Source organism: Silene latifolia, chromosome X (assembly GCF_048544455.1).
Source record: "Silene latifolia isolate original U9 population chromosome X, ASM4854445v1, whole genome shotgun sequence".
Lineage (NCBI taxonomy): Eukaryota > Viridiplantae > Streptophyta > Magnoliopsida > Caryophyllales > Caryophyllaceae > Silene > Silene latifolia.
This window is the reverse complement of record NC_133537.1, coordinates 113,112,728-113,133,185: the sequence shown is the minus strand read 5'-3', so window position 1 is coordinate 113,133,185 and position 20,458 is coordinate 113,112,728. Positions and strand designations below refer to the sequence as shown.

At 42.2% G+C, this 20,458-nt stretch overlaps 1 protein-coding gene across 1 annotated transcript; it reads left to right on the top strand.

Moving 5' to 3' along the window:
* Positions 1-1,542: 1,542 nt before the first annotated feature.
* Positions 1,543-3,368, top strand: LOC141618126 (uncharacterized). Its single transcript, XM_074435238.1, has 2 exons — positions 1,543-2,480; positions 3,332-3,368. The coding sequence occupies exons 1-2, from the start codon at positions 1,543-1,545 to the stop codon at positions 3,366-3,368; spliced, it is 975 nt and encodes a 324-aa protein (XP_074291339.1).
* Positions 3,369-20,458: the final 17,090 nt, after the last annotated feature.

Genomic DNA, 20,458 nt, shown 5'->3' with positions numbered 1-20,458 from the left:
CCACCGTGGGGCATAGTGATCATTTTCTATAGCCAAAACTCACAAGACCGAACCAGCCGCCACCATGTCTGGAACCAACCAGAACCCTCCCAGCAGCCAGAGCATGTCAGCCCTGTCCTCTGGGGCAGGACCTACCTCTGCGTCCGCAAGATCAGTCAGCGCACCCCCAACGTCCAGCCAGACGATCCCCGTCAGCGTGTCAACCAGAGCCATGCCCCAGCTTCAGAAGCCACCGCAGATTCCGAAGGCAGCAAGTGCATCCAGTCAGTCCAAATCCAGTAGGGAGAGCAGCCCCAGCAGAAGTGAAGCTGTATCCAGGAGACAGACCCAGGAAGGCTCAGGCACGGAAGTTCTCCGAAGCAGAGGATCTCCAGCGCTTGATCCGATGCAGGTGATGATTCAGGGGATGTACACTCTGCGTCGGGCCGTTGAGGATCTAAGGAAGGACAACCAGAACCTGATTGCTCAGATCGTAACAGCGGTCCAGCCCAGACCAGCATCAGCACCAGAGGCTCCGACCAGAACCAGCGGTGGAGGATCGGGTCGATCAATTCCATCAGAACTAGTCACCAGACTAGACCTAGCAGGAATAGCACCCAGCGAACCAATTGAGCCCAGAGGATTGGGATGCCTGTCATTTGATAACCCACCCAGTCTGCAGCAGACAACAGGTAACACTTCGTTTAGCACCCCTTCAGGATCCGACCTTCCACCCTTTTCAGGTACCCCCGCACATCAGACACCAGGATGGCAATCTGGACCTGTCCTCAATGCAGCGATTCCATCTTGCAACCAGTTCACCAGTGGAGCCTGGATCGGTGGATTACAACAGACACCAGGGTGGCAGCCTGGATCCATAATCAGTGCAACACCAGTAACCAGTCACCCAGCACCAGGACAATATTCTGGAGCACCCTAGCTAGGAGGTACACCTGTTGGTTCCTTTCCGCCTGTTTCTAACCCTCTTGCAGGAGCAGGTAATTCGCTGGAACAACAATACCAGGAGCTGAGGGAGCTGATGTATATGATACCACCATAGTCCCGTCCGCCGGAGAAAGCAAACGAGACAACACGCAGACTCACCTTTCGTGGATGATATAGCCCTAGTCGGTGTTCCTAAAGGATGTGTGCCGCCACTATGACACTCTATGATGGAACCACGATCCACTTGACCATATCGCCACTACAAGCGAAAAATGATGGTGATAACCGCAATCGGATCTCTAAAGGAAGCTTGTATGTGCAAGGGATTCGATCAACACCGTCGGAGCACCTGCAAAGTGGTTCGTCGGCCCTCTCGAACAAGAGCATATCCACTTCACCGACCTAGTCAATGCCTTCAACCAAATAGTTCAAAGTTGAAAGCGAGAAGGACAAAGTGATCTCTACCGGATAGTGCAAGGGTTTGAGGAATCTACCCGTGATTACTTGAACAGGTTCAACAAGGAGAAAGTGTCAATTCCGAGGTGCGATATAGCAACCGCTATACAAGCCTTCCGCCGAGGATTGCACCAGGATTCACAGCTATACAAGGACCTAACCATGCATCCATGCACTACTTTTGAGGAGCTACAATCAAAGGCAATTGCTGTCATGAGGCTGGAGGAAGACGCTGCACCCGTAAGAAGCACTTACGATTCAGACCCAGTATCCAGAAAAGCTCCAGTAGAGAAAAAGAGTGAAAGACCCAAACCCTACAACAGGAGAGTGAATAGAGTATCTGGAAATTCCGAAGGAAAGAGCGAAGCAGATCTGCCTCCGAAAGTAAGTGAGTATGGTTTTACCACCAATCTTGCAGGACTATTCAAAGCCTTGAAAGAGCTGGGACGTAGAGTCAGATGGCCGAAACTTCCAGAAGGAAACCCTAGCAGCAGGGACACAGGAAAGAAGTGCGAGTTCCACGGCAGCAACACCCACAACACCGATGAATACCACTCCCTCATAAAGGAAGTCAAATTCCACTATGACCAAGGAAACCTGGATCATCTCCTACCCAGAAACACAACTAGAGTAAACTCAGCAGATCAGGTTCTGCCCTCCCCTCCTCCTCATTGCACTAGAACTGTGAATGTTATTACAGGTGGATCGGAGTCAAAAGTGTGGGCCGACCTATTCAAACAGCCTAAGAGGCATGCAACCAGAACTAAAGGAGACAGACCGGAAAGCTCCTGCAGGACTAACCACCAGAATCTGCCGTCAGTCAACTTTGACGAAACAGACGCAGGGTCTGCACCAGAACAACACCATGATGCCCTAATCATCACGCTTCCCAAAGGAAATTGCAAGGTGAAGAAGATCCTGGTGGATGTCGGAAGCTCCGTCAACTTGATCATGATGGAGACACTCAAAGGAATGGGATTCACCGAGAAAGATCTAGCAAAGAAGGCAATTCCCTTGGTTGGTTTCAGTGGCTTAACAAAGCACTCCCTAGGAGAAATCATCATCCCAACCTACGCCGGGGGTGTAAACAAACAGGTAAGGTATCTGGTTATTGATGGACCCTCTACTTACAATGTGATCCTTGGCAGGCCCTGGATCGACGAGATGAAAGCAATTCCCTCAACGTACCACCAATGCCTGAAGTTTCCAACACCTTGGGGGGTGCAAGAGATACGTGGGGACCAGGAAGAAGCTAAGGATTGCTACAAGGTGGCTCTAAAGCCAACAACCGGTTCGCCCGCATAACAATTACAGAGCCAGCGCATCCAGGATGAGTACATTGAGCCTCAGTAGGCAGAGTTGGATGAAGTCATCCTGGACGCGCTGCATCCAGAGCGAACTGTTCTCATTGGATCTGAATGTACAGGTAAAATTCGTGAAGAACTCGTTCGGTTATTGAGAACTAACATAGACTGCTTTGCTTGGTAACATGATGATATGATAGGGATAGACCCAAGGGTGATAACTCACAAGCTAAGTGTGGATCCAAGCTATAAACCTGTGTAGCAGAAAAGAAGAAAATTTTCTTCTGAAAGGAACCAAGTCATAAACAAAGAGGTAGATAACCTGCTTGCTGCAAGAAAAATTCGAGAGGTAAAGTATCCAGAATGGTTGTCTAATGTGGTGGTGGTTCCGAAGAAGAATGGCAAGTGGAGGGTCTGCGTCGATTTTACGGATTTAAATAAAGCTTGCCCAAAGGATCCATTTCCACTACCACACATAGATGTCATGGTGGATGCCACTGCAGGGCACGAGATGCTGACATTCCTGGATGCCTAGAGCGGATATAACCAGATAAAGATGCACCCCAGTGACCAGGAAAAGACAGCATTCAGATCCGAGCGAGGTATCTACTGTTATAATGTCATGCCTTTTGGACTGAAAAATGCAGGATCTACCTATCAGAGGCTGGTAAACATGATGTTTAAAGAGCAAATAGGCCAAACTATGGAAGTATACATAGACGATATGGTCGTCAAATCGAAGCAGGCTTCACAACACCACCAGCACCTGGCAGAAACTTTCAATACCCTCAGAAAATACCAAATGAAGCTGAATCCTACGAAGTGTAGCTTTGGAGTATCCTGTGGAAAATTTCTGGGGTATATGGTGACCCAGAGGGGGATTGAGGCCAGCACCGAACAAATCAGAGCAATTATGCAGCTGGAGTCACCACAGAAACCGAAAGACGTCCAGCGCCTGACTGGAAGAGTGGCAGCCTTGAACAGATTCATATCCAGATCCTCGGACAGATGCAGACTATTTTATGATGTACTCAGGAAAAGCCAAAGATTTGAGTGGACGGATGATCACGAGAAAGCATTTCAGGAGCTGAAGCGTTATCTCAGCACCCCACCTCTCCGTCGGGCGAGCCGGAGAACCACTGTTCCTCGTATCCGCGATCCACAGAAGCGGCAGTCGAGTAGTACTAGTACGAGAGCAGGAAGGATCACAGCATCCAGTATATTACATCAGTAAGTCTCTGCTTCCAGCAGAGACCAGGTACACGTCACTAGAAAAACTTGTCCTTGCACTAGTTACTGCATCCCATAAATTGCGTCCCTACTTCGAGTCTCATACAATTTCTGTGATAACTAATTATCCTCTTAAAACTATCATGAGAAAACCAGAATTGTCAGGAAGAATGGCTAAATGGTCCGTGCACTTGAGCGGTTACGATTTGAATTTTGAACCCCGTACGGCCATAAAGTCTCAGGCTCTGGTAGACTTTGTGTCTGACTTCTGCCCAGCACTCCAGACCCAGGGCGAACAGGACATTCTGAATCTGGAAGAAGATAAAGGAGAGTAAGTATGGGAGCTACATGTGGACGGAATCTCCAACGCCAAAGGAGCAGGAGTAGGACTGGTCCTCAAATCACCCCGGGGAGATCTCATAGTCCAGGCCGTACGATGTGAATTCAAAGCCACAAACAACGAAGCAGAATATGAGGCACTGATCCTGGGTCTGAAGCTGGCTCTAGATCTGAAAATCAGACACCTTCAGGTTTGCAGTGATTCTAAACTTATAGTTAACCATGTTAATGATTGCTATGAGGCCAGGGATCCCAGGATGATGGCATACCTAGACGTAGCAAAGGAATTGAAAATCAGATTCGTCACATTCAACATCAAGCAAATCCCCAGGGACCAGAATGCAGAAGCAGACGCACTAGCCACCCTGAGGGCAACCTTCAAAGTAGGAACCATTTCCACAATACCAATTGTCCACTTGCTGGAGCCAGCAACACTGAAATCTCAGCAGGAAGCATAAGTGGTGTGCAGCACCAGCAGTGAAGAAAATACTCCAGACTGGAGGAAAACATACATAGACTGGCTGCAAAATGATATCCTGCCAGCAGATAAAAAGGAGGTAAGGAGCTTCAGAACGAGAGCATCCAGATTCATACTAATTGATGGTGTTCTTTTCAGGAAATCCCTCGCTGGACCCTACCTCAGATGCCTGGATCGGGAAGAGTCTCAGGCTGTTTTGCATGCTCTCCACAGTGGAGAATATGGAAATCATGCAGGGGGTAGGAGCCTGTCCAACAAGGCACTGAGGCAGGGATACTTCTAGCCCACAATGCGCAAAGATGCCATGGAGTTCGCAAAAAGATGCGACGCTTGTCAGAGGCACGCCCACGTTGGCCACCAGCCAGCAGAACCTCTACACCAGGTTATCTCACCACGGCCCTTCATGAAGTGGGAGATGGACATCGTGGGACCACTACCCAGAGCACCAGGAAACAAAGTCTATATGCTCGCCATGACGGACTACTTCTCCAAATGGATAGAAGCAGAGTCATTCTCCCAGGTTACAGAAACCCAGGTGATATCTTTCATTAAATGCAATATCATATGTAGGTTTGGCATTCTATCTGAGATTATATGTGATAATGGGTCCCAATTCATTGGAAATAAGACAGAAGCTTTTTGTGCTAGGTGGAATATCTCGTTGCAGAAATCTACTCCCAAGAACCCCCATTCCAACGGACAAGCTGAATCCAGCAATAAGATTATCGTTGAAAACTTGAAAAAGAAACTAGAGGAGATTGGGGGCAAATGGGCAGAAGAGCTATCTCTGGTTCTCTGGGCTGACAGAACCACACCAAAGGTTGCAACGGGACAAACTCCCTTCAGCCTGGTGTTCGGAGCAGAAGCAGTCATCCCATCCGAAGTTAGGGTCCCAACCCACAGATATGGATGCATAACAGAAGATAGGAATCAAGTAGAAATGACAAGCAATATGGACACGGTAGATGAACTCAGAACCAGCGCCCAGATCAGGATGGTTTCCTACCGACAGACTGTGGCTAGAAGCTATAACAAGAATGTAAAGGTAAGAACCCTGCAGGTGGGAGATGTGGTCCTGAGGAAAGTCTTCCAGAATACCAAGAACCAGCAAGCAGGAAAATTCGCATACAACTGGGAGGGGCCATACCAAGTAGAGAGCGCAGTTGGAAATGGAGATTACCGACTCATGACTTTGGAAGGGCAAATGGTTCCCAGATCCTGGAATATCACCCACTTGAAAAAATATTTCACTTAAGTCACCAGCATGGTCAACAACTGGGTACTCAGCCTACCAGATACAGCTCAGCCAGGTTCTAGATATTGCCTTACATATTTCCTGGCCCTGAATATTTTTCTGTCTCTAAGTATTTTTATGTCTCCAAATATTTTTCTGGCTCTAAAATATTTTTCTACTTCTAAAGTATTTTTCTATTCCTAAATATTTTTCTGGATTTGAATATCCTCTGATTCTGAATGTTTTTCTGGTTCTAAACGTTATTTATGAATTCAACATTTCTGGTTCTAAAACAGCCTTGTTCGTATTTTAATTCTAACAAATTTTAAGTTGTAAAACCACTTTGAATGTTTTAAGTATAGAACTCCTTTTATTTTTTCAAATAAGCCAAGTGAATAAAATGCCAACTAATCTGGCAGAGCCTGTATTCATTACAGAAGGCGTGTGTCCGTGGCTAAGCACGTACAACCGGGACAACCAGCCTCCCGCGATGCCTTAGCACCCACGCAAGCCTGGCTCCTCTGGACGAGTGGGCATACTAGACCCCTTAGCCAGCAATCTAACAGCGATGGTCAAACAAACGACGTGCATGCACAAATCAAATCACCAGAAACGGTACGACACAAAGAAATATCCACTAGAAAATACGTAAGTTGCAAAAGCAAAATACGTCTGGCATCAGAACCAGACCAAAATACATAAACTGTTCAAAATAAAATGTTATGCCCAGTAGGGCCAGAAACTAACTAAACATAGCAAAAGTCTTTCAGATGCAAAGAAAAGCTAATCTATGTCAATATGCTCCACAGCTTCAGAAGCAGCTGCCTGAGTGTCAGGAGCAGGAGAATTCACCTCTTCCTCAGCATATGGACCATCAGCGGAAGCAGCACCAGGTTTCACTAAGCCGGCCAAAGACATCCGATTCAGACCAGTCGGGAAAGCAAGAAAGAAGGCTTTCCTCTCTTGCTCTCCTAAGTCCCAAGCTGAATGCTCTCCCTTCTGGAATGCCTTTATGCACTTGATCTTCGTGTCCAAAGCAGCATAGGACAGAGCATTCGCCAAAGTCTCTTTCAACTCCTGCACGTCAGAAGCCTTCTCCTCCTAGATCTGAGAAACACGAGCCTCCGCGTCAGAAACACGTTTCTCAGCCTCTGAAATACGTTTCTCCACCTATGAGGCACCTCTCTCAGCTTCTGAGGCACGCTTCTCAGCATTAGCAGCCTTCTTCTCAGCATCAGCAGCCTTCTTCTCAGCACCAGAAATCCGCCCTTCAACAGCAGAAAGACTATTCTGTAAACTCTGCTTCTGAGCAGCCTCCTCCAGGAGCAGACTCTGGGACTTGTCTAGATCAGCCTGAATCTTAAGCCTACCCTCATTGGCTTCTTTCGTCAGCTTCTGAAAATTGGCATTTTCTGCTTCCAGGAGAGGCACCTTCTCCCGCAGATACAGGGCCATCTGAAAGGACTGATACACCAGAACAGAGTGTTAAAAAAAAAAAAAAAGAACTTGCAACAATCAATGTCCGTTTACCTCAAAGGAGTGCTCAGCTGCACGATCCACCAAATCATGTAAGGCCCTGCTATCCAACGCAGACCTAGGAGCAGGAAGTAGCATCTGGTTCATTAAACCCAAGTTACGCGCAGACTTAGCCTTGCCAAAATCGTCTGGAAGTGTAAGGATAATAACGCCGTGAAGGAGCAGATTTGGAACCGAGGCGACCCAGTATAGGGGCACCCCGAAGCGAGGCGCTCCGAAGCGGATGACTTCAGACGTTGGGATCGTACCAGAAGCAGACATGGCTGGGACAGAAGCAGGAATAGGTTTGGGAACCGGAGGATCCCCAGAAGCAGATGACCCATGACCAGGTAGCGGAGGCCTCACAGCTAGAGGAGTGGCTTCAATAGGAGTCTGCTCCTTAGCCCGGCTCGCAGCAGCAGATCTTCTCTTGGGACGAGGTCCAGAACCAGGGGCAGGGGTAGACTTTCTTTTCTTAGCAGGTTTGGGGGCAACTGCGACCCGCTCCTTTTCTTTCTGAGCCAGGACATCGTCCCGCGAGATTCTAGATTTTGCAGAGCCTGGAAGCAGCAAAGATCAAGTCAGAACCCGAAATATCAAATATCCAGAAGCAGAACCTAGTCAAAAAGGAAGAACAACGCACCAGTCGGCATTGATTCTTTTTCCTCAGCTGCTGTTTCCTTCACCGCGGAAGCAGAATCCTGAACCAGATTGGGGAAGGTCCTATGCTCAAGGGGTGGACCAAATAGCTTGGAAAGAGACGCAGCTCCGTCGGAGGATTTAAGCAAGTGGCACAGACCTGCAAAAAACACCAAGTAAGGAAGTATACGCGTCAAAGGAAAATACACAGGAATAAGGGCATGCAAGTACCGTCTGTTGACCGCCAGACGCTGACAATGTAGTCAGTCGGAGGAGGAAGGGTATCAACTTTGACAAAGATAAAGCGAGAAAACCACTTGCTATCATCCGGCTTCACAGGGAAGATAATGCAATTCTTTTCCCCGTCTCGAACCCGAATGGTCACTTGACCCCGGCTGAGGGACCTGACCGAAAACAAGTGTGCAAGGTCCGGAAGACCGATCTCATAGCCAAATCGGTTATTCATAGCCACAATAGCAAGCAAAGTCCGCCAAGTATACGGAGCTACTTGGCAGATGGCCAAGTGATTCAGGTTCAGAAACTCCTGGATCATGGGAGGTAAAGGAAATCGCAGACCCAGACGGAAAGCATACTCATACAAGCATATCCACCCTTCCCTCACAGAATCTGCTTTCTGGCCAGGGGTTGGGATGTGAAACACCACATCATCAGAAAAACCAAAGGTTTTCTTGATATAATCAAGATCCTCGGAGGTGAAGTCAGAATCACAAGAATGTTTGGCGGAAAGGACGCCGCCGGAGAGGAAAATGTCAGACGGCATCACTGGATCCGAGGCCGAGGTCGAAGAAGCAGATTTTTGTGACATGATGTGCAAAGAAATGAAAAGAAAACAAGTAGGAGACGAAGTACTTGTGGAAAAGAAGCCGGCAGAAAGAAGGAGGGTTTATGAGAGAGGAGGATGAAAGTGATTGATAATGATGGAAAGGTGAGAAAATAGAGGGAGAGGGGAATACCGAGGGGGTTATATAAAAGGGGAGTTCATGGGGGAGTGGGAAACTAAATACGGCGGTTGGGAAAGCATTAAGTGGGGAAGTTGTAGAAACCAAGGTAACTGCCTAAAAATATTTGAGAAGGAAATTTGGGGGCAATTGTTATGGATAAAAATACCACTTAACATTTGTGACGTGGCATTATTCTACTGGCAGAAAAAGTGGCTAAAGAGTGACAACGTGGCGCGCGGTAATTGGTGGATGAGAGGAGAGAGGAATCGCTGAGGTGGCACATCGTGGACCATGGGATCAAAAAGCAACAAACACAATATAATATGGGCCAAGGAAGAAACCCACGTACAAAAGGAAGGGAAGATTGGGCTTGGACTCTTTCAACAACTGTTACCTATCTTCATGGTAACAGTCCTAGATTCTAGGAGCAGATGCAGGGAGAAGTTTAGTAACCCTAGGTCCGATTCCAACAACTATATAAGGATGAGAAGACCAGCACACAAGAGGCATTCGACACTAAAATCAAGAAGCACTTCCCTCCTAAAAATCCCATCAACGACCAGCAATATTTCACTAACAATAATATACTTGTATTTCCTTACTTGGGCATTTTACACCGATTATAGTGCAAAGTTGGCGGGATTCCGACTCCCCCCGCAGTTGTTCCCACACCGGGTTTCCGCGTCACCAAAAATCCTTCGTGTCATTCTTTTCGTTTGTCTTTCTTACGTTGTTCTTATCGCTGCACTCAAATCGTAATTGGCATTTAGGATATTCACTATCACTCACATAATTAATTCATAACCGGTAAAGTTTTACCAAAACAAGTGGACCAGGAAAATATACGCCATGCATATTTGTGTTTCTATTGCAAACGCCTCTGTTTATTGGACTCACTATTCCAATGGTTCATATTATGTCAAGAGTGGATATGCTATAGATCTTAATTAACATGATTGCAGGTTTACCACTATTAAAGAATGTTCTCGCATTAATAATTATAATAATGCTAAAAGTTTTTGTAAGCAGAGAGTTTGGCACCTCCCGGGGACACAAGTCTGGAAGATTCTCGTTTGGCGAATTTTAGCAAATTCCCTCTCTGTGGATCATGAATTTAAACAGAGGAATAGTATCATCTTAATTTAAAGGTTCTTATTTCTCAGTTGACTATTTTTACAATCTTCAAAAATGTGCTGATAGTACAACTACGGAGGCTTTCGCTCTCAAAGATTGACGGTCATTAGTTCGTTATGTGCGTGTGACACTCAGGTTATTGGATATTAAGAATGACTTTCCTTTATTTCTTCAGGATGGGTGAAGGCGGTAAGCGAAGGGCTTTCGGGTTAAAGTTTATGTTGGAAATAGGGGCTTTTTAAGCCATGTATATTTTTCCAATTGTCCCACATTGGTGAGGAAAAGAGTGTTTGTTGTATTTATATATGACCACACTCCTTACCATATCACTAGTGGGTCATGGGAGGCTTTTGTGGAAACTTTGCGAGGTGCTTAATTCAGCTCGCACACGCGCGCGCGTGCCCGAGCCCGGATCCGGATTCGGGATTTGGCAATCGCCTGCGGCGGGCTGTGCCTATCTTTTTGGGCCAGAGCTGCGTGTTTTTGTTTAAGGAAGAAGTGACCAGTTTCGTTTATAGGAAAGTGACCAGGTGCATCTGTCAAATCATCTGAAATTAAGAGCCATATCTTCAGCGTTAATGGCTCCTTAATCACGTTTGACTGATGTTAATGCGGAATCAATTTTTGGCTCCTCACCTGCTAAATTTCTCCTATATAAAGGAGACCTTCTTCACTTATGAACATACGCAACAACACACACTCTTCTTCTCTTCTCTTTTTCTCTATAATTTCTGGGTAAAGCAAATTCTGTCGTTCCAATGCTCTCAGTCTCGAGTGGGCGTGCCTGAGTGCAGTAGTGTAAATCCTTGGGGAACTACCGGTCATCTGCTGATCGCCACTACGGTCGTACCGGAAATATAGTTTCCAAGGCAGTGGCTCTCTTACCACGTCACTACAAATTTGGTTATCTCTTTTCCTTTTCATTGTTACTGCAATTTTCAACTAACAATTTGAAAACTATATTATTGTTGCTGTAACAATGTCGATCATGTCTAAGAATGCTCCTTATTTGTCAAAAGTCGAACCCTTAGATGGTCAGAATTATAAGCGCTGGTCTCAAAAATTACTGATGTTTATTGAGCAGTTTGAAATTGATTACGTTTTATTTTCTGACCCGCCTACGCCTGTAACCAAAATTGCTGCATCATCTGTTGAGACCACACCTCCTGCAATTTCTGTAGTCAAGTCAAATGAAGAGGCTATTAAAAAACATGATAAGGGTAATAAAACAGTTAGGTTTCACCTCCTTAATCTTATGACTAATACCCTATTTGACTTGTTTATGGTTCATAAATCTGCTAAAACCATATGGGAATTACTTGAGAAAAAATATGCGACTGATGATGCGGGTAAAAAGAAGTATGTCGTTGGGAAATGGCTGGGGTTCCAGATGGTAGATGACAAACCTATAATGGAACAAGTTCATGTCTATGAGAATTTAAATGTTTGACGTAGTTAATGAAGGGATGAAACTAGATGAGATTTTTCTAGCAAATGTGTTACTGGAAAAATTCCCCCCTTCCTGGTCTGACTATAGAAACCATCTGAAACATAAGAAAAAGGACCTTTCCCTCCAAGAATTAGTGAGTCACATGAGGACCGAGGAGGCAAATCGTCTCAAAGACAAAACCATTAGTGTGTCTGTAAATGCTTCTAATGCTTCTGTCAAGGCTAATCTGGTTGAGTCGAGTGGTCCGCCCAATGTTGAGAAATTCAAGGGTAAGGGTAAGGCCAAGGTTGGTCAGGGGAAGAACCAGGGTCCTGCTAAGAAAAATGGTCCAGGGAAGCATACCAAACCAGTTGCTAAGATTCAGAAACCAAAGGGGCCAATTGTTTGCTATGTCTGTGGAAAAGCTGGTCACAAAGCCTACCAATGCTCCGAAAAGAAATCTGCTGAAGCGAATGCTGTGACTGATGACATCATTGCTGCCGTGGTTGTGGAGGCTAATGTGGTGGGTAATGTTGCTGAATGGGTCTTGGACACTGGCGCTTCTAGACACCTATGTGCTAAGGGGTTATTTGCTGAGTTCGAGGAAGTAGCTGATGGGGAATGCATTTTCATGGGTAACTCTTCATCCGCACCGATCAAAGGCAAAGGCAAGATCTTTCTCAAACTCACCTCGGGGAAAACACTTGCTCTAAATAATGTTTTGTATGTACCCTCGTTACGTCGAAACCTTGTGTCTGGTGCCTTACTAAACAAAGCTGGGTTGAAACTTGTTTTTGAGGCTGACAAGGTGGTAATGTCGCGTAATGGGGAATTTGTGGGCAAGGGTTATCTTTCTGGGGGTCTTTTTGTATTGAACACTGATTCAGTTTCTAATAATATTGCTTCTACTTCTGCTTATATCGCTGAGTCTATTGATGTTTGGCATGGTAGATTAGGTCATGTGAATGTTGACTACATTAAAAAACTTAGAACTATGAGCTTAATTCCAAGTTTGTCGAGTCAAGAATTCTCTAAATGTGCTAGCTGCGTTGAGGCTAAATTCACAAAGAAACCTAGTAAACCAGTTACCACTAGAAAAACGAGTCTTCTTGAGCTAATTCACACCGACCTAGCTGACTTCAAAAATGTTGCAAGTAGAGGTGGTAAAAATTATTATGTCACTTTTATAGACGACTGTTCAAGGTACACCCGTGTTTATTTGCTTAAGACAAAAGATGAAGCAGAACATTCGTTTATAAGTTTTAAGAATGAGGTCGAAAACAAACTTGACAGAAAAATCAAAAGGGTAAGGTCTGATAGAGAAGGCGAGTATAAATCAAACTATTTAGCCGAGTTTTGTGACAAAAACGGTCTAATACATGAGACTAGTCCACCTTACTTACCTCAATCCAATGGAGTAGCTGAACGAAAAAATAGAACTTTAAAAGAAATGATGAATGCTATGCTTTTAAGTTCTGGCCTTTCTGAGGATATGTGGGGGAAAGCAATTCTATCGGCTTGTCATATTCTTAACCGTGTACCTCATAAGAAGTTAGACAAGACACCCTACGAGATATGAAGAGGCTATCCTCCTAACCTGAGCTTCCTAAGGGTATGGGGGTGTTTAGCTAAAGTGGGTTTACCTGACTTTAGAAGACCTACAGTTGGACCTAAAACCTATGATTGTGTTTTTATAGGCTATGCTCAAAATATAGTTTTCAAGGCAGTGACTCTCTTACCACGTCACTACAAATTCGGTTATCTCTTTTTCTTTTCATTGTTACTGCAATTTTCAACTAACAGTTTATGCTAGTGGTTGTAATTCCTTCATGTCTCTTTGGATTGGGTGGTCTACAATCGTGAAGGATTTAGAATCTACAGTTTTGCTAAAATTTTTAACGTTGAATCTGCTTCAGGATATTACTAGCCTTTTAATTACCTTATTTCATTATATTTGTTTTAATTTTATTCCTCGTGGTCTCAATAAAGGTTGTTCATACCTTAGCTAGGGCTTAATTGGATTTGTAGCAGCATGTTAGATCTTTACAGCTGCCAAAGAAAAATATGTAATTTGTTGATTTTCACCTATTTCATCTTATTACAATACGCGACCTTGGACAAATTTACTTATGGAAATTGTCTTCATTTGACAATACCCATTTCGTGTTGTAGTCCTATATCCGTAAGCTTCTATAATACGGAGGTTATATTTAAAAGGACAAATTATAAACAATACAAGCTAAGTGAGACACATCACTCATGCAGTATGATTTATGTAACAACGCCATGCTTCGAATATACCACGCATGCATCATACCAAGTGATGTAATTTTAAAATGATGTTTTTGGAAGAGGTGTGCATTGCACACACTCTAATTAGAAGAACAATTAATATAATCTTAGAAAAATATCTAAGTAAAAATGATGAACGAATATGCAATATTAGGTAATTCTTGAAATAGATAGATTTTAGCTTTAGCTAGAGTTTCATTTTTAACCTAATCCATTAAAATCAAATTACAAGTTTGTCATTAGGAGTTTCGTACAAAATCTAAAACTACTTGATCTTTTTTATATTATTTAGTTAGAGCGGTAAAAAGATTTAATACCAACGGATAACATCTTAGCGCTTTTATTTTCCGATACAAGTACAATATAATCCCAACCTGTAGGCTTTAGGTAAGGTTAATGAAGAGTAGTGGGGGATCTCAACTTCTCTTTAGAACCCTTTTCAAGAGGGGAAATCGGTGTGACTTAGTCATGAAGCCACATCTACAGACTACAATAATGTCATCTAGACTAGAAAATAATTTTACGACAGGCCTGTTTGAGCCTTTGAGGTAGAGGGAATGAGGGATAGTAATTACTTTGACAAATTAAATGTTATAGTTGACAACAAATCTCGATTATTGTGAATAGTTTAGCTTTGATGCTATCAGATTTGATTTAAAAGGAGCATATGATTGTTTACGTAGGGAGAGTTAATTAATCGAAAACATATACGTCTTCCACTTCCACTACTATTACTCTATTAATTAATAGAAAACTTCTTGACCATCTACTACACTCTCTTCTTCGGGCTTCCGAGGTACGTCCTGCTCAAGTGCACAACAATTATGGCATTCTTATGCCCTCTGGTGAGTTGGGTCGTTCAATATCTCAACGGGAAAGGATTTTGATATCTGTTTCGGCACATCATATCCCAAAAACAAACTGTTTCACCTGCTGCATCCATAGTTCCGATTTGGATTACTCCAACTCAAGTGAAGTTCAAGCTCTTACGGTTTTTGAAGCATCTACTAGAGCTCTTTTAAGGGCTATGCGTTATGCCCACTCCGTGGTATTGACTTCTGTTAGTTTTCAGGTTACCTGCTGTAAACTATCTGCAGTTCTGGCAAACTCTTTGCCAGTCCCAATTAGTGTGCGGAATTCTATCCGAGAAATCCGCACTTTGTTTGTAATTTACCCTTACTGGTCTGTAAGCCTGGCAACAGGCTAGCTTTTGTGTACTTTCTATCTTTCTTTAATATACGCAGTTTATCATTGTCAAAAAAAAAAAAAATTAATAGAAAACAAAAACTCGAATCTGTCATATGCATGCAACCATGGATGGTGATCGACTAAGAGTTACATATAGGCCAGGTTGATTAAAGACTACTTAAAGCTAGGACAGTTAACAGATATCCTAATCCGAAAAATCGATTAAAACCCGTCCAAGAATAACATAGAAATGACCGGCTTTTTTTAACCTAAACTCGAAAATGACCAACCTGATAATAGTCCACACATTTAGGATCAAGACCCGACCCACCAGAGTCATAAAAAAAGTTGGATTTATTAAAATTTCTATTCGAAGCAAATAAATTTAATATAAAATGATGACAGAAAAATCTAAATTTTCAAGTAAGATATGCTTGTATTAGGCATATTTTTACTACATTATTAATTATACAAATGATTATTATATAGATATAGTCACTCCTTGTCATGTATGTGTAACAAGTAAAAACAAATCAATCCAAAATTTCGTATAGCATTGCGACAATGAATATATATATATATATATATATATATATATATATATATATATATATATATATATATATAGAGAGAGAGAGAGAGAGAGAGAGAGAGAGAGAGAGAGAGAGAGAGAGAAGGGATCAACTAAGGTCCTTAGAAATAATAAGTCCATAAGTTCTAATGTGGACGGTTGGATCAATCAAACGAATGGCCAAGATTTCGCAGTCAAACCCCACTAAACCCCATTAAACTAATATTTTTGATTTACCTCTCTCCTCTTACCCACTAACCCATGCATGCTACACTGTTTGTCCATCAGTCCATGATCATTTCCCTCCTCATTTTCTAGACAATTCAAAACAACTTGCGGGTATTTTTCCCTCTATTTCCTGTCATTTCGTCTTCCTTTTCTTTCTTCACAATTCTGATAACTCCATTTTCATCACTACCAATTAACTCCATCCTAACAAACGCCATTTTCATCACTACAAATTAATACCAACTCGCGTGCAAACTACTTTGTCTCCATTTTTTTATAAGGTATTTTCTCCATTCCTTATTCAAAGATTTGTAGTTTGTTTTTTGTTAATTATTGCCTTTGTTAAACTATCATAAAAAGAGTTCATTTGATTTTTCAATCTTCAATTATGGGTTTGCTGATGTTTATTTGTTCAATTGTTAATTATGGTTGTGCAGATCAAATTCGAGGTCATTTGATAATTAACAATGGTTTTTGCCAAGAAAAATGCCAAGAAATCTTCCAAGAAATCTGAATCGAAGGTAAAAAATCTCGTCTTGTTGGTATAACTCTTATAGAATGATTTGTAACTTCAATTAAATATCTGTATAACTCTAATCCCAATTGTTTGTCATCTACAGATGGATGTTGTAGAAAGTATTGACACGGGAGTTGATATCCAGGTTAAAAGTTTTGATTTTGATTTATACGTTACTAGATGTCTAACTCTGCTTACTAGATGTATAACTTTAGTACTCAATATGTATAACTCTGGGTAATTAATGTAAAACTCTGGTTAATAGATGTATAACTCTGGGTAATTAATGTAAAAAACTGGTTAATAGATGTACTCAATATGTATAACTCTGGGTAATTAATGTAAAACTCTGGTTAATAGATGTATAACTCTGGGTAATTAATGTAAAAAACTGGTTAATAGATGTATAACTTTAGTACGCAATATGTATAACTCTGGTTCCTAGATGTATAACTCTGGGTTCTAGATGTATAGCTCTTCTGTTTCTGTGACCAACTCCTTCTTCATAATGTCAAACTCTAATTGTTATATGTATGACTATACTTTTAATTAGTTTCCATTCATAGAGTTATACAATATATGCCTACAGTTATACAATTTATACCTGGATATATACAATATATAGCTAGAGTTATACAATTTATACTTTGGAGTTATACATTAGATTCCTGGACTTATACCTGGAGTTATTCCTGGAGTTATTCATTATACTGTATATGCTTACAGTTATACATTGTATGGCCAGAGTTATACATTCTATGACTAGAGTTATACATTACATGACCAGAGTTATACTTTCTATTGCTAGAGTTATACATTTTATCGCAGTCATTTGTTGTATAACTCTGATTACATGTTGAATAACTTCTGCTGCCATAATGTATAACTGGAGTTATACAATATTTGCTTAGAGTTGTACATTTTATTCCTGGAGTTATACAGTATATGCCTAGAGTTACACATTAGATAACTTGTTATTATATGTATAACTGCATCTTTGTTAATCAATCCCTTTTTGTTTGTCACCACGGATGGATGATGCACCAAGTACTTGAGAAGGAGCTGATTCCCGTGTTCAAAGTTTGACCCTTTTATAACTGTTGTCATTTGTTGTATAACTCGATTACATTTTGAATAACTTTTGTCTTTGTCGTAATGTATAACTCTTGATATTTCCGATTAACTCTATTATCAGAATGTATAACTTTTCTTATATTTTGTATAACTCTGACTATCTATTGTATTACTTTAATTCACAGTATGTCTATTTCTTTGTTCCAAATATCTCTAATTGCAACTACAATATGTCTAATTTTGTGTGTTGTCCTTGCTTTTTCCCAGATGGTTGAGGTCAAGCCAAGGGTAAAGAGGGTGCATGAAATCACGGTTTCGTGTCGACCTCAAAGACTTGTCTCTCTCATTGAAAAGCTTAATGAGGATCGTGTGTCCGCTTTAAGAAAATTGGGTTTGGTGGCCTTTTGGAACTCAAGATTAGTAGCTTCCCACTTGCACACGTTCGCTGTTCTTGGAGTCCTTCTCGACGGGTCATATGTGTTCGGGCTTCGCGGAAGAAGGAGTTTATGATCGATAAGCATGACGTGCATGACTGTTTCTTGTTACCTTTCGGACCCAATGCTCTCCCTTTGGTGCCCGTGAGCTCGCAGAAGGGGTCCAACGATCCCGAGAATAAGGAGCTGAAGGACAAATGGCGGCAAGCGTATGGGGTGGCCAAAGGGAATAGTGCAATACCCTTAGGGAAAGTTTACAAGCAACTTCTGGATTACGAGGAGGCGGACGATCAATTTTGCCGGCTATTTGTTTTGTTCTGCATGTCTTCATTCCTCGCACCCACCCCAAACAATGGGATAGATTGGAAGTCTGTTAAGGGCTGTGTAGAAGATCCCAAGCCATCCCGCATTTTGACTGGTGCTCTTATATTTTGGACATGACGGTGAAAGCGGGGTCGATCAGTAAAAGGGGGTAACATTGTTGAACGGGTGTATCCCCTTCCTCATGATAAGCTACTTTCAGCGATATGATTACAAGGGTAAGCCTTGTAAACATGATCTACCTTTGATTAAACATTGGGATGAAACTTCGCTTGTAGAGAGGGTAAAATTTGAGGTGGGTCAAGGGGGATTGGGTACTTTAACATTGTCTAAGACCAGGTATCCGAGGTGCCTTCAAGACCCCTCTTATGGAAGGAGTGTGGACAGTAGCAGCCTCAGCGGCCCGCGTGAACCCAAACAACTGTTGCTAACAGGCCCCCCACCCCCTCTCTCCTGCCCAACTTCTGAGATATATGAGTAGTAAAGGTCTTGCTTGGTTATAGTTATTGGTATTTGTCTTTCAAGGTAAGAGTGATGCCTTGTGTTGTTTGTCTTGGTCCTATCGGATACTAGGGGTGAGCTATAAGCCCTCTAGTTGCGATATGATCGTCGAGATTGATGTTCCCATCCGTTCTTATGGTGAGATGCAAGCCATAAGTATGAATGTGACATTAGTAGCCACGTCCCGTGCAATGTTTGCTAAGTGGTTTTCCAAATAATGGCTACGGTTTCTATTCTTGTAATTTGCATTGGTTGATCCCTTACTTAACTGCTTCACATGATTCGGATTCTAATCTCATATCTATGTTGTAATTTCTTGAAATGCGTACTTTTGCATAAATGACCGTATTCTTGTCTTTCATATTACTAATGGTCTCCCGTGAACAGTTGAATCTTTATTATGCTAATGTTGGCCTATCTTGTTCCATCTCAATTATTTGCCATGTTTACATATAAACTTGATACTCTTATCTTTTATATGTGTCTTATATGACTTACCTGTTTTAGTTCCTTGTTATGTTCGTTTTGACATTTTGTGGCTGGGAGAACCTTGAGTTACTCCCCACTGACTGTGGCGTTCATGTTTACATGAATGACAGGTATTAGTTGGTGCATTCATGGGGTGAAGACATGTGTGAGCTAGCGAGCACTTTGGCCTTTTAGTCGGTTTATTACGATTGTTTAGACTCACCTTTTATTGTATTGTCATTCGAGGGATATCTTTTCCCTCACCTTGACTATCACGTTTGTATAATTTAAACTTTATTTCCGTATTCTTTATTTATGTTTTGGATTTTAATGATCCCGCGCCTTAAATTTTAAAAGTTTCAAAAATTTCCTATTTTTTCGCTTGAATTTATAAGTTATATTTTCCGCTTTATCGCGGGGTGTCACATGAACGATCAACGATTTCCCGGCATATGACATGCTTTCTAGTTGGTCCACAAGTGGGTATCATGCTTGTCCTTATTGTCCAGAAAATGTTCATAGATCTTTTTGGTTTAGAAATAGCAAAAAGGTTTGTTGGTTTGATTGTCACCGCGAGTTCTTAAGACCTAACCATCATTTCCGCAACAATTGTAGGCATTTTCTAAAAAACAGAAAAACTGAGAATCGCATAGCCGCATCGAAATTAATGGGTGATGAAGTGTGGGATTCCGTAAAAGACTTGCTAAAAATAGTTGATGCTTCTGATCAAGAATTGAAAAGACTGAAAGATCAGAATGAAGGTTGGTGGAAACAAAGCATATTCTGGGAACTTCCATACTGGAAAACGTTGCTGATTCGACACAACTTAGAAGTTATGCACATTGAGAAATGTTTTTTGAACAACTTATCAACACCATGATGGATGTACCAGGTAAAACTAAATTTGGCCCTAAAGGTAAAGACGACTTTAATGAACTTTGCTATAAACGGTCATATCATCTAGGTTTTTTTTTATCAACCGCGGAGAAAAAAGGCTCTATGTGACTGGGTTGCTAATTTAAAATTCCCGGATGGTTATGATTCAGATTTGAGTCGGTGTGTTGACCATAAAAAGATGGTGTTGCATTCCATGAAAAGTCATGATTATCATGTCTTTATGGAACGACTACTCCCTGTTGCCTTGAAAGAGTTGCTCCCGACCGGTTCTTGGAATGCAATAACTGAGATAAGCCAATTTTTTAGAGACCTGTGTACTTCTA

Coding starts and splice junctions, on each gene's coding strand:
- LOC141618126 (XM_074435238.1), top strand. CDS start 1,543: ATGCATCCATGCACTACTTTTGAGGAGCTACAATCAAAGGCAATTGCT. Junction 2,481..3,331: donor GGTGTAAACAAACAGGTAAG/GTATCTGGTTAT, acceptor TGAAAAATGCAG/GATCTACCTATCAGAGGCTG.